The sequence below is a fragment of the Thalassophryne amazonica genome, chromosome 19 (assembly GCF_902500255.1).
Source record: "Thalassophryne amazonica chromosome 19, fThaAma1.1, whole genome shotgun sequence".
Lineage (NCBI taxonomy): Eukaryota > Metazoa > Chordata > Actinopteri > Batrachoidiformes > Batrachoididae > Thalassophryne > Thalassophryne amazonica.
Genome location: NC_047121.1, coordinates 2,351,584 through 2,365,621, shown reverse-complemented (window position 1 = coordinate 2,365,621; position 14,038 = coordinate 2,351,584). Strand labels below are relative to the sequence as shown.

The 14,038-nt window shown below is 42.2% G+C and overlaps 1 protein-coding gene across 2 annotated transcripts in view; it reads left to right on the top strand.

Moving 5' to 3' along the window:
• The first annotated feature begins 1,979 nt into the window (after nucleotides 1-1,979).
• Nucleotides 1,980-14,038, top strand: part of adck1 (aarF domain containing kinase 1) — a 53,658-nt gene continuing 41,599 nt past the window's right edge. The window contains exons 1-4 of one of the 2 annotated variants that reach the window (XM_034159630.1): nucleotides 1,980-2,163; nucleotides 3,031-3,164; nucleotides 7,392-7,475; nucleotides 9,361-9,564. In XM_034159630.1, coding sequence (XP_034015521.1) covers nucleotides 3,033-3,164; nucleotides 7,392-7,475; nucleotides 9,361-9,564 — 420 coding nt within the window. In that variant the 5' untranslated portion in view covers nucleotides 1,980-2,163; nucleotides 3,031-3,032. Of the gene's footprint in view, nucleotides 2,164-2,942; nucleotides 3,165-7,391; nucleotides 7,476-9,360; nucleotides 9,565-14,038 lie in introns of those variants that run through there. The other variant, XM_034159628.1, reaches the window with a different exon arrangement.

Genomic DNA, 14,038 nt, shown 5'->3' with positions numbered 1-14,038 from the left:
CAAAATCCACAAAACTAACGTTGAATTCACATAAACACCAAAATCCACAAAACTAACGTTGAATTCACATAAACACCAAAATCCACAAAACTAACGTTGAATTCACATAAACACCAAAATCCACAAAACTAACGTTGAACTCACATAAACACCAAAATCCACAAAACTAACGTTGAATTCACATAAACACCAAAATCCACAAAACTAACGTTGAACTCACATAAACACCAAAATCCACAAAACTAACGTTGAATTCACATAAACACCAAAATCCACAAAACTAACGTTGAACTCACATAAACACCAAAATCCACAAAACTAACGTTGAATTCACATAAACACCAAAATCCACAAAACTAACGTTGAATTCACATAAACACCAAAATCCACAAAACTAACGTTGAACTCACATAAACACCAAAATCCACAAAACTAACGTTGAACTCACATAAACACCAAAATCCACAAAACTAACGTTGAACTCACATAAACACCAAAATCCACAAAACTAACGTTGAATTCACATAAACACCAAAATCCACAAAACTAACGTTGAACTCACATAAACACCAAAATCCACAAAACTAACGTTGAACTCACATAAACACCAAAATCCACAAAACTAACGTTGAATTCACATAAACACCAAAATCCACAAAACTAACGTTGAACTCACATAAACACCAAAATCCACAAAACTAACGTTGAACTCACATAAACACCAAAATCCACAAAACTAACGTTGAACTCACATAAACACCAAAATCCACAAAACTAACGTTGAACTCACATAAACACCAAAATCCACAAAACTAACGTTGAACTCACATAAACACCAAAATCCACAAAACTAACGTTGAACTCACATAAACACCAAAATCCACAAAACTAACGTTGAACTCACATAAACACCAAAATCCACAAAACTAACGTTGAACTCACATAAACACCAAAATCCACAAAACTAACGTTGAACTCACATAAACACCAAATCCACAAAACTAACGTTGAACTCACATAAACACCAAAATCCACAAAACTAACGTTGAACTCACATAAACACCAAAATCCACAAAACTAACGTTGAACTCACATAAACACCAAAATCCACAAAACTAACGTTGAACTCACATAAACACCAAAATCCACAAAACTAACAGGCGAGTGAAGGTGCGATTGTGTGTTTGTTCCTTCGTTCCACATCACCAGCTGAATGTCATGAGTTCAACTCTATGCGGACAGACGAACAAACGGGATGAACTCTAAACTCAGCCCATAAAGCCCGCCATCTAGTGGCTGTGTCAAATACTGCAAGCCTAAAGCCAAAGTCGCTGACAGGCGACCAATCAGAATCGAGTTAGAATTCAAACACGCGTAGAAAAGTGTCATAAAAAAAATGAATTCATTCTTTTTATTGGGTCCATTTTTGTCCACACAATTATAAGACTTTAATGCATATTTAAGATGTGATACATTTGACACTAAAATCTCAGCATTCGGCCTCCTTCATAACAGAACTGACACGTTCACGTTTCATAAAGGTTTTCAACACAAAGTTCTATTCATTCTTTTCTGTCATAGGTCTGGGTCACGGTGGCAGCTCATCCTACACTTCCCTATCTTCAGCCAAGTCCAGTAACTCTTCCCGAGGCCTTCCCAAGCTAGTTAGGAAGTATAATGACCCCTGCGTCTTCCCCGGGTCTCCTCCCAGTCGGACGCCCACCAGAGCACCAGATCCGCCTGAGTCTTCCACCTCTGTGTGTGTCAGGAGGGTTGAGGAGATCCTCAAACTGTTCTTTCCACCAGCTGATGATCTCCTCAGTCCAGTGTAGCGGCTCTTACATGTTTATCTTAAATGGTGGAAGGTCATTTATTTCTTATAACAACATGGCGGCCTGATGTCCGCTCTAGTCTTCGTTCAGCTCTGTTTCGCGCATGCGCAAAATGAAACGGGTTTCCGGGACAGATCGAGAAAAGCGACCCTGAATCCAACCACGGATCCGCTCCAAAGATAACGGTTGTCGCTTTGTTTTTGGCAAAGTACACAAAGTACAGTTACCCCATGACGTCAAATTTGGAGCGTTAATCTGGAGCAGTACTACACTACCCAGAATCCTTTGCTCATCGCAGCCAGTGGAGAAGGAAAAAACAAACAACAAACAGGTAATCGACACAAATTTCATAATATCGTCATCATGTTACACAAACAAACGGCGCAAAAGCGGCTTTACAATAAACTTGTTCTTTGTGAACGTCGCTGAGCTCTCAAATGAAAAACAATGAATGCGTTCCGTTTTGGGTTTAAGGTCAGTTATCAAACATGCTGGTGCAGTACCGCCCCCTACCGGACCGGACAGCAACAGCGCTCACCCGTTAAAACAAAAAATATATATACTTTAATGATGTTCTGTTAATTTGTGGGCGGGTCAGTGAAAATAAGGTAAACATGTTACTCACAGCTGTGCTAAAGGCAAATATCAGTGTTTCACAAAAAACTGTTTTGGGAAATGTCATTGGTTGAAAAGAAGTTAGTGTGTGTGAAGACGATCTACAAGATTTTGTCTTCATTCGTTTGGGGAGGTGATGGGCTTGAGAACAGTGAAACCTCAGTTCAAACTCCAGCCAGTCCAGAAAATCACCAGAGCTGCCAACCGTCCCACATTGGCCGGGATTTACCCCCATGTCCCGCATGAGTGTGTGTGGGACGCTCATTAGTCCTGCAGTTGTGCAGGTCTGGGCCCACCCATGGACCCATCTAGTTATGCTTTGCGCATTGGCACTCATAGCCACGGGTGGGTGTTTCGCATTGGTATTGTCAAATGTTGGCAGGTATGAATCCCTAAGGGCCCTTGGGCCCAGAGTTACTCCCGCTGTGTAGTGGGCATCTTGCATGGCAGACGCACACTCAGGGCGGCACACAGTGAAAGCAGAAGCCGCTCCGTGTGCCCTCTGTGATCTCTGCACGTCCTAAAGCTGGAGCTGACTGTGTCTCAGGGCGTTTGGGGGTCACCTGCTGTCTGTGCTCCACAGTGATGGCGGCCCATCTGATGAAGCTCTCCTCACTGGCCACGGCTGTCTTCGCCTCCTCTGGGATTTACCTCTGCAGCAGACATCTGGACCTCAATGATCTGAGCGTGATCCGCTTTGGACGAGCAGCAGCCGCGGTAAGTTCCTGTAGTGCTTCACTTCATAGAACCCGAGTGACTGATTCCAGGTGGATGGGATGAACCGTTAAAGTAGAAGATTGTGAAGAGTGGAGCCTAACCGATATATCTGTTAGCCAATGATATCAGCTGATATGAGCCTTTCACAATCATATCAGTATCGGCCTTATTTTTACAGATATGAAAACTTTTATCTTACAGAATAGATTTCACAATTACACAATTTCATTTACAATCAGTGGACGTTTTATCAGCCTGCCAATCCAAGTGAAGGCAGCGTGACATTTGCTGGTTATATTCACACTTATTTCTATTCAAGTTCATGTTTACACTGTTTTTAAGTTTTCATAACGATTTATTGCCAACTTTTATGTAGATATCAGCAGATATATCTGCATCTTAAATTTCTTTACTCCATAACATCTGTGTTGGCCCCCAAAATATCCACATGGGCTCATTCGTGCTAAGTGTGATGGGGCTATTAAAATCCAACCTGACAGGGACATGAAGCCAGTGAAGAGACGCCAAAATGGGTGTAATGTGGTCAAACTTTCTGCTTCGTGTCAAAAGTCTGGCAGCAGCATTTTGAACCAGTTGGAGAGCCCTAATGCTGGACTGTGGTAAAGCAGAAAATAGAATATTGCAGTAGTCCAATCTAGAAGCAGTCCTCGTAATATTTCTAAAGTGGTGGTCAAAGGTCAGCATAGGATCAAAAATTACCACAAGGTTCCTTAGTTTGCCAGTGTGATGTATGACACACGAGCCGAGGCTGAGCGTTAACTGGTCAAATTGATGCCGATGTCTCACTGGACCAAGAACCATCATTTCAGTCTTATCAGAGTTTAAAATTAGGAAGTTTCTAGACATCCAACTTCTCACTGCTGCAAGGCAATCTTTTAAGGATTTTATGTGAACGAGATTACCAGCAGTTATCGGCATGTATAACTGAGTATCATCTGCATAGCAGTGAAAGGTAATCCCAAAACGCAGCAATATGTGCCCAAGGGGTGCTATATAAAGGGAGAAAAGCAGGGAGCATAAGACAGACCCCCAAATTTCATGTCACTAAGGTTAGAGGTTATGTTACTGTACAAAACACAGTGAGAACGACTGGTCAAGTATGACATCAACCATGCAAGAGCACTCCCAGTAATCCCAAAATGATTTTCCAGCCTATCAAGTAGAATATGATGATCCACTGTATCAAATGCAGCACTGAGATCTAACAGCAACAGAACCGTAGTGGTGTCCGAATCCATTGTAAGCAGAAGATCATTCACCACTTTAGTGAGAGCCGTCTCTGTGGAATGATATTTTCTAAAAGCAGACTGCAGTGGCTCAAAGAGATTATTCTCAGTAAGATAGTCCACGAGCTGCCGTGAAACGACTTTTTCCAGAATTTTAGAGCAAAATGTTAGATTTGATATCAGCCAACAGTTTTTCAATACACTAGGGTCAAGATTAGGTTTCTTAAGTAATGATTTAATCACTGCAGATTTGAAACATTTAGGAACAGATCCAGAAGTTAAAGAAAGATTAATAATTTCCAGCACAGTCGGCCCAAGAGTGGACCACAGGTCCTTAAACAGTTTTGTTGGTATAGGATCAAATAAACAGGTTGTGCTTTTTGTTGACATTACGAGTTTCGTCAGCATGCCGAGAGAGATACTATCAAATTCTGTAAATCTAGGTAATACCTCAGTAGTGGTGCCCACCTCAATAGCAGGGTGTAGTGGCTGGATTAAGGCATGCTGGGATATGTTTAACCTGATGTCTTCTATTTTCTTCTCAAAGTAATCCAGGAAATCTTGTGCTGTAAAAGGAGAGCGAACTACAGGTGGGTGTCCATGAATAAGTGTTGCCACCGTGTCGAACAAGAACTTTGAGTTATGGTTGTTTTTGTCGATCAAATCAGAGTAATAGGTCCATTTTATAGCCAGTAGTTCATGCTTATAGTCTAAGATAGCATCACGCCACGCAAGGTGGAATACTTCTAATTTTGAACTATGCCCTTGTAATCTAACGTTTATTATAATAACAGGATGAAGGAGTTATGCCAGAATCCCCGTTAATGTGGATTGACAGAACCATATATAACTATATTGGATTAATCATGGAATTGATCAATTGGGCTCTGAACGCTATTGACACCATTTTTCTACAAGAAAATCAGGACCGGGGGACCCTGCATGCCCGGATGGAACTTACCCTGCGGGCTATGTTCTCGACACCTGCTTGGCGGGTCGCATGCTTTGCGTCTTTCTCTGTGGAGGATGTCGAGGATTTATTCATATTTGGTTTCATAGTAGGAGGGCTGGCACTTATTGGCTTATGTGCTGACCTGTCATGCCACAAGATTGGCAAGACAGCTGCCGCCAAAACCACGACCACTCGCTTGTCCGTCATGATTAATGAGTTGGGCAAGGCGATGCATTCTCAGACTGCGTTAACCCTTGAACTCAGATGCAAATTGGACAACATCTCGGAGCAAATGTGTGCCTTGCAGGAGAAGATTTCAGAGGCTGGGGAATTTTTCATAATTAGTATCTGGTTTGTTCATGTGAAGCTGGAAAAGTGTTTTTCACTGCTCAACCACAAACACGGCAGGCTGATCAGCCTGTCAAGGATAAAATGCCCTTTGTTTTTCCTCCAGAAAAACTTCTATGGCCTTGGGAAGATTGGCTGCCTCCTTATCTTTCTTACTCCAGTACACAAGGACAGACAGACTCACACATGGACAAAGACTGAAGCATGCCCCACATCGTCCCTGCCCCCCTCCTGTCACCATCACACCCCCCATCCCAGCCACCGCTCACACCACCCCTTTCCCCTCTGGGGGCTGCTCGGTTTTAGCTGTGGCAGGTCCCCGTTCCACCCAAGCTAGCGGCAGCGCAATTCTAGTTGCAGCGGCTACAACACATTCACATCGCCTCAATTTAGAAAACGGACTGTTTTAAGTTTAGTGCACATAAACAATCTCAAATGTATATGTGTTGTCTTAATTCTGATGTGTGCCATTATTACGGTAAACAAGTAATAATTGTGGATTAATTGCTGTTTGTCTGTGGAAATGTGAGTGTGGACGTAATCTTGTTGTTGTTGCACTTGTAATGACAATGTCAATAAATCTCATCCATCCATCCATCCATCCATTTCCCCACGTGGATCAACCTGCATCCTTTTTGAGAACACAGTGACTGGGTATTGGATGGGCTGCAGTTTGAAAGCCTACCACTAGATGGCATCAAAAAATCTCTTGAACAGAAGAAATGCAAACAGGACAGATGAAACCAAGAAAAGGAGGAAGTGCAGCAGAAATGGAAAAGCAGACGCTGGTTTGTTTACAGTTTAGATCACCACAGTTTCCAGATTTCCTTTCTGAATGATGTACACAGAGCAGCGCCACCAGCTGGCATGGAGGGTTTACACAGAATGTACATGTTCCATGACTGTCTGCTGTGGTCTTTCCAGTCTGTACAAGCACATACGTTGGGGTGACAGGGTGACAGGGTGGCGGGGGCGGTGCATGGCCACAAACCTGTGGTCCATTTAAAACCACGAACTCCCGGTCGACTCAAGTCTCCTCAGTGCGTCTCCTCCTCTACAAATCCAGGTACTTGGATTTTGACAGTGTCCCACATCAGCACCTCCTGTCTAAGCTCTGCTGGTATGGAGTCCGTGGACACAGGCCTGGATTTCATCATGGCTTCGTAATAGGACCCAGACAGTTGGAATAAACAGTGAGTCCTCGGACCCGTCACCGTACGATCTGGTCGACCACGAAGCACAGTGCTCGTCCCCATCTGCTTCTTTTATTCATTAATGATGTTTTTGGATGGGATCATCTCTACTGGATGGCACTTTGTGGGTGACTGGGTTGATACACCGGCTCAGTAAATCCGATGGCCGGCTCAGTATCACAACAGATGTAGACTTTTACTGAGGTGCCCTTGAGCAAGGACCTGAGTCCCCACTTTCCTCGCGGTGGGCAGGTTCACGCTTTGTGTGAGTGTGAAGCGCTTTGAGTGTGCGTGTCAGGTGGCGTCGTGCCCCGTGTGTGTGTGTGCACTGACCTTGAAGAGGGTAAACAGATCCTGGTCGGTGGGCATCTGAACATTTTTTTCCGCTCATCCTCTGAGAACTGTATGAAAAATGTTTGATTTTAAAATAATTTCAGTTTGCCTTCTTCAGGAAATGATTTGCTGTTTGTCTGTAATGTTTCTTCAGACGGCGGTTATCAGCTATGACTACCTGACGGCTTTCAGAGACGTGGAATACGGCACAGAGGAGTACTGGACCCTCAGATCCGAGGTAGGCCGACTTTGTGGCTCTCTTTCAGTTCCAAATCTGGACTTGGTTTTTCAGACAAAGCCTCTGCAGGCGTCCATGGTGCTGGGGCTGGACCTGGGTCTGGACCTGGGTCTGGACCTGGTAGAGTCTGAGTCAGCAGTTCCACTGTACGACCTGTCATCATGTGACGGATTTGGCGCTGTACGCGGCTGTGGACTCGGCTCAGACTGTTTGTGGTTCTTCCTTTGTGTTCTTTGTTTCCAGATCCAGAACATTTGTGTGTCTGTCTGTAGATGGAATCATACACGAGTGTTTTTATTTTATTGCTTTTGAAGGACGTGTTCAGTCACTGATACCAAAGTAAGTCCCCCATCCACAAACTCTGAGCCTTCAGACTCATTAAATGAGGATCATTAGCCTGATGTTCACGGAGGCTAATTATCTGCTCATAATAAATGTTGTGACTCCACCTCCTGATATTAACTGATCTCATCTGAATTGGGGCAAAGCCGGTGACCTTTCAGTGATGTACTCTGTGATTGTGGTGTGTGTGGGAGGGCGCTGTTTCTCAAAAGAAAAGTGTCGTTAATGTACTGAACTGGTGAGCAGAAACATTAAGGGTAGCGGTACCGTTAAGAGTCGTGGTACCATTAAGGGTAGTGGTACAGTTAAGGGTAGCGGTACCGTTAAGGGTAGTTGTACCGTTAAGAGTCGTGGTACAGTTAAGGGTAGCTGTACCGTTAAGAGTCGTGGTACCGTTAAGGGTAGTGGTACAGTTAAGGGTAGCTGTACCGTTAAGAGTCGTGGTACCATTAAGGGTAGTGGTACAGTTAAGGGTAGCTGTACCGTTAAGAGTCGTGGTACTGTTAAGAGTCGTGGTACCGTTAAGGGTAGCTGTACCGTTAAGAGTCGTGGTACTGTTAAGAGTCGTGGTACCGTTAAGGGTAGCGGTACAGTTAAGGGTAGCGGTACCGTTAAGGGTAGCTGTACTGCTAAGAGGAGTGGTACCGTTAAGGGTAGCGGTACCATTAAGGGTAGCTGTACTGCTAAGAGGAGTGGTACCGTTAAGGGTAGCGGTACCATTAAGGGTAGCTGTACTGCTAAGAGGAGATGTACCGTTAAGGGTAGCTGTACCGTTAAGGGTAGCTGTACTGTTAAGGGTAGTTGTACCGTTAAGGGTAGCTGTACTGTTAAGGGTAGTTGTACCGTTAAGGGTAGCGGTACCGTTAAGGGTAGTTGTACCGTTAAGGGTAGTGGTACAGTTAAGGGTAGTGGTACCCTTAAGAGTAGTTGTACTACTAAGTGGAGTGGTACCGTTAAGGGTAGCGGTACCGTTAAGGGTAGCTGTACCGTTAAGAGTAGCTGTACCGTTAAGAGTTGTACCATTAAGGGTAGTGGTACAGTTAAGGGTAGCGGTACCGTTAAGAGTAGTTGTACCGTTAAGAGTCGTGGTACAGTTAAGGGTAGCTGTACCTTTAAGAGTCGTGGTACAGTTAAGGGTAGCTGTACCGTTAAGAGTAGTTGTACCGTTAAGAGTCGTGGTACAGTTAAGGGTAGCTGTACCGTTAAGAGTCGTGGTACAGTTAAGGGTAGCGGTACGGGTAAAGTCTTAATGATACCACCCCTCTCGGTTGTGGAGTTAGCTGCTTACCTTCACGTCCTGGCTGTCGACTGAGGAGATAAACACCATAACATCTAAAAACGAGTTCTCCTTTGATGTTGGGGGGGGGGCGTCCGTTCTTTACTTCTTTTAACTGGGAGTGTGTCAGGACACAACCCAAATCCTGACATTCATCCTCTGGGTCCGTCACCTCCCTGAGCTGGCGTGGAGTCAGAGAAGAGAAACGAGTCATATTTCTTAATGACTTATTTTAATGAACTTCTTTTCTTGTTCTGCATCTTATAGGTGCATCGTCGTTCAGCGGAGCGTCTCCGGGAACTGTGTTGCGTAAACCGGGGTACCTTCATCAAAGTGGGTCAGCACCTCGGTGCGCTAGACTACTTGCTGCCTGAGGAGTACACATCCACGCTGAAGGTCCTTCACAGCCGAGCGCCTCAGAGCAGCATGGAGGAAATCAGACAGGTCATCAGGGAGGACCTCGGCAAGGAGGCGAGTCCCAAACGACCGGGCGGCAAATGTACACTTCACACAGTCACACGCAGTCTGCACAAAACTACATCTAACAAACCAAAACACACAAAAATAACCAGCAGGCAGTACTTTAACACTCACACGTCCCCGTGGATGAATCCATCTCAAATTCCGCCAAATAAAAATACAGGTCATTAAAATATATATCTTTATTAAATTAAATGCATCAAGTATCTAACCGCTAACTGTCATATTTTATGGGCTACAAGTTGCCTTTATCAGCTCTTTAATTTGGGTTTTGTATATATTACTGCAGTGTACTTTTCATTCATAGCATTTATTCTTTTATTATTGGAGTTTATTTTGTTTGGTAGTTTGACTGCTGGGAAAGTCTCATATTTACTGTTATTACTAAGAAACTGATTTTTCTGTATCTAAGTTGCATCACAGTATAAATCAAATCAAATCAATTTTATTTATATAGCGCCAAATCACAACAAACCGTTGCCCCAAGGCGTTTTATATTGTAAGGCAAAGCCATACAATAATTACGGAAAAACCCCAACGGTCAAAACGACTCCCTGTGAGCAAGCACTTGGCGACAGTAGGAAGGAAAAACTCCCTTTTAACAGGAAGAAACCTCCAGCAGAACCAGGCTCAGGGAGGTGCAGTCTTCTGCTGGGACTGGTTGGGGCTGAGGGAGAGAACCAGGAAAAAGACATGCTGTGGAGGGGAGCAGAGATCAATCACTAATGATTAAATGCAGAGTGGTGCATACAGAGCAAAAAGAGAAAGAAACACTCAGTGCATCATGGGAACCCCCCAGCAGTCTACGTCTATAGCAGCATAACTAAGGGATGGTTCAGGGTCACCTGATCCAGCCCTAACTATAAGCTTTAGCAAAAAGGAAAGTTTTAAGCCTAATCTTAAAAGTAGAGAGGGTGTCTGTCTCCCTGATCTGAATTGGGAGCTGGTTCCACAGGAGAGGAGCCTGAAAGCTGAAGGCTCTGCCTCCCATTCTACTCTTACAAACCCTAGGAACTACAAGTAAGCCTGCAGTCTGAGAGCGAAGCGCTCTATTGGGGTGATATGGTACTACGAGGTCCCTAAGATAAGATGGGACCTGATTATTCAAAACCTTATAAGTAAGAAGAAGAATTTTAAATTCTATTCTAGAATTAACAGGAAGCCAATGAAGAGAGGCCAATATGGGTGAGATATGCTCTCTCCTTCTAGTCCCCGTCAGTACTCTAGCTGCAGCATTTTGAATTAACTGAAGGCTTTTCAGGGAACTTTTAGAACAACCTGATAATAATGAATTACAATAGTCCAGCCTAGAGGAAATAAATGCATGAATTAGTTTTTCAGCATCACTCTGAGACAAGACCTTTCTAATTTTAGAGATATTGCGCAAATGCAAAAAAGCAGTCCTACATATTTGTTATCCTGATCAAAAATGACTCCAAGATTTCTCACAGTATTACTAGAGGTCAGGGTAATGCCATCCAGAGTAAGGATCTGGTTAGACACCATGTTTCTAAGATTTGTGGGGCCAAGTACAATAACTTCAGTTTTATCTGAGTTTAAAAGCAGGAAATTAGAGGTCATCCATGTCTTTATGTCTGTAAGACAATCCTGCAGTTTAGCTAATTGGTGTGTGTCCTCTGGCTTCATGGATAGATAAAGCTGGGTATCATCTGCGTAACAATGAAAATTTAAGCAATGCTGTCTAATAATACTGCCTAAGGGAAGCATGTATAAAGTGAATAAAATTGGTCCTAGCACAGAACCTTGTGGAACTCCATAATTAACCTTAGTCTGTGAAGAAGATTCCCCATTTACATGAACAAATTGTAATCTATTAGATAAATATGATTCAAACCATCGCAGCGCAGTGCCTTTAATACCTATGGCATGCTCTAATCTCTGTAATAAAATTTTATGGTCAACAGTATCAAAAGCAGCACTGAGGTCTAACAGGACAAGCACAGAGATGAGTCCACTGTCTGAGGCCATAAGAAGATCATTTGTAACCTTCACTAATGCTGTTTCTGTACTATGATGAATTCTAAAACCTGACTGAAACTCTTCAAATAGACCATTCCTCTGCAGATGATCAGTTAGCTGTTTTACAACTACCCTTTCAAGAATTTTTGAGAGAAAAGGAAGGTTGGAGATTGGCCTATAATTAGCTAAGATAGCTGGGTCAAGTGATGGCTTTTTAAGTAATGGTTTAATTACTGCCACCTTAAAAGCCTGTGGTACATAGCCAACTAATGAAGATAGATTGATCATATTTAAGATCGAAGCATTAAATAATGGTAGGGCTTCCTTGAGCAGCCTGGTAGGAATGGGGTCTAATAAACATGTTGATGGCTTGGATGAAGTAACTAATGAAAATAACTCAGACAGAACAATCGGAGAGAAAGAGTCTAACCAAATACCGGCATCACTGAAAGCAGCCAAAGATAACGATACGTCTTTGGGATGGTTATGAGTAATTTTTTCTCTAATAGTTAAAATTTTATTAGCAAAGAAAGTCATGAAGTCATTACTAGTTAAAGTTAAAGGAATACTCGGCTCAAGTAACAGTAAGTAACAGGGCCTCCAAAACTCATAAAAAACAGCAACTTATACTCCAGAAAGTAGGGTATTTTAATAGGTTTATGAAATACGACTTGATCAGTAAAATATACTTTATTATGATCACTGCCAATAAATTTGTCCATAATCTCAACTCAACTCGACCTTTATTTCTAAAACACGTTTAAATGACAGCAGTTGACCACAGTGATGTATATCATTAAAAAATGGGCACCAAGTTACCCCAATTTTAAATAAATAAATAAAAAAATAACAATAAAATTACATTCAGGCAATAAAACAGACAAAAGACAAAATAAAATAAACAGTAAAAAGTAGTAAGAAACAGATGTAATCACTCATTAAGACACGCCAGAGAAAAGAAATAAGTTTTTAAAGAGGCTTTAAAAGTCTCTAGCAACAGGGATGATCTCGTATTAAAGGGGAGACTATTCCAGAGTCTGGGGGCCGCCGCTGCAAAGGCTCTGTCACCTCTCGTCTTTAATCTGGTTTTAGGCACCTCCAGCTCTGGTTGGGGTGTAAAGAAAACAAAGCTCCGAAAGATACACTGGGGCCATTGAGGGCTTTGAAAACAATTAAAAGAAGTTTAAAATCACCCCGGTAGCGGACCAGAAGCCAGTGAAGAGCAGCCAAGAGCAGCGTAATGTGGACGGACTTTTTCTTTCCCGAAATAAGACGAGCAGCAACGTTCTGAATAAGATGGAGGCGGTTTAGAGAGGACTGATCCAAGCCAATGTACAGAGAGTTACAATAATCTAGTCAACTTGTGACAAAGTCGTGGATAACCTTCTCAAGGTCAGTCCTACAGAAATATGGACTTGGACTTGGCTAAGAGATGGAGTTGGAAAAAAAACTTGTTATAACAACAACACTGATCTACTTATCAAATTTAAAATGTCTCAAAAATCACCCCAAGGTTCTTTACACAGGACTGAATGTTGGAACCCAGGGGACCCTGGACATCAGCAGAACAGCCTGTGGAAGTGCTGCCCCAAACAGGATAACCTCCATCTTGGATTCATTAAGAATTAATAGGTTGATGATGATGATGAAAACTTTTTATTTGATTAGCATTCAACCCCCCAAATGAAATACAATTACATATACACATAGACATATTCAACAAAAAACAGTTCAACAAGGGATGACGCTAATCAAAAAGGTATAGGCTGAAGCTCATGCTTATTATGCCTAACCTTTTTACAAAAACAAATTCAACAAGGTGATATGAAATATAAGAGCAAAAAAGAAAAGAAAAGAAAAAAACCTGAAGCACTTTTAAAAAATTTATATATAAATAAATACAAATCCATAATAATAATAATACAACCAAAAGTTACATTAATTACATTATCATTCTTCATACTTGATTTATATATTTCTGTAATACTTCAGTTTTAAACATGTTTTTAAATAATAAAAGTGAAGTACACCTTTTTAATTCATTGTCACAGCTATTCCATAAATTAACAGCTCTTACAGAAACACATCTTTGCTTTATATTTGTTCGTATCTTAGATTTTTTTGTTAAATTTTTGTCAAGTTATATCGACTCTCTCTGATTTCAAACAGCTGAATATTGCGGCAAAGTAAATTAGCACTTATCCAAGATTTGACCTCACTCAAACAGTCAAATAATGGCTGCATCGGGTCATTGCCTAACGACCTTAGTGGCAGGTAAATTTGGATATCATCGACAAAGCAGTGGAAAGGAATTTGGTATTTTTGAAAGATACTGCTGAGAGGCAACATGTACAAAAGGAAAAGAACAGGACCTAGAATGGAGCCTTGAGGGACTCCACAGGTCAATGGGGCCACATCTGAAGAAAAGTGACCCAGCTGCACAGAAAAGCTCCGCTGTATGAGGCAAGAACTGAACCAGGTGAGA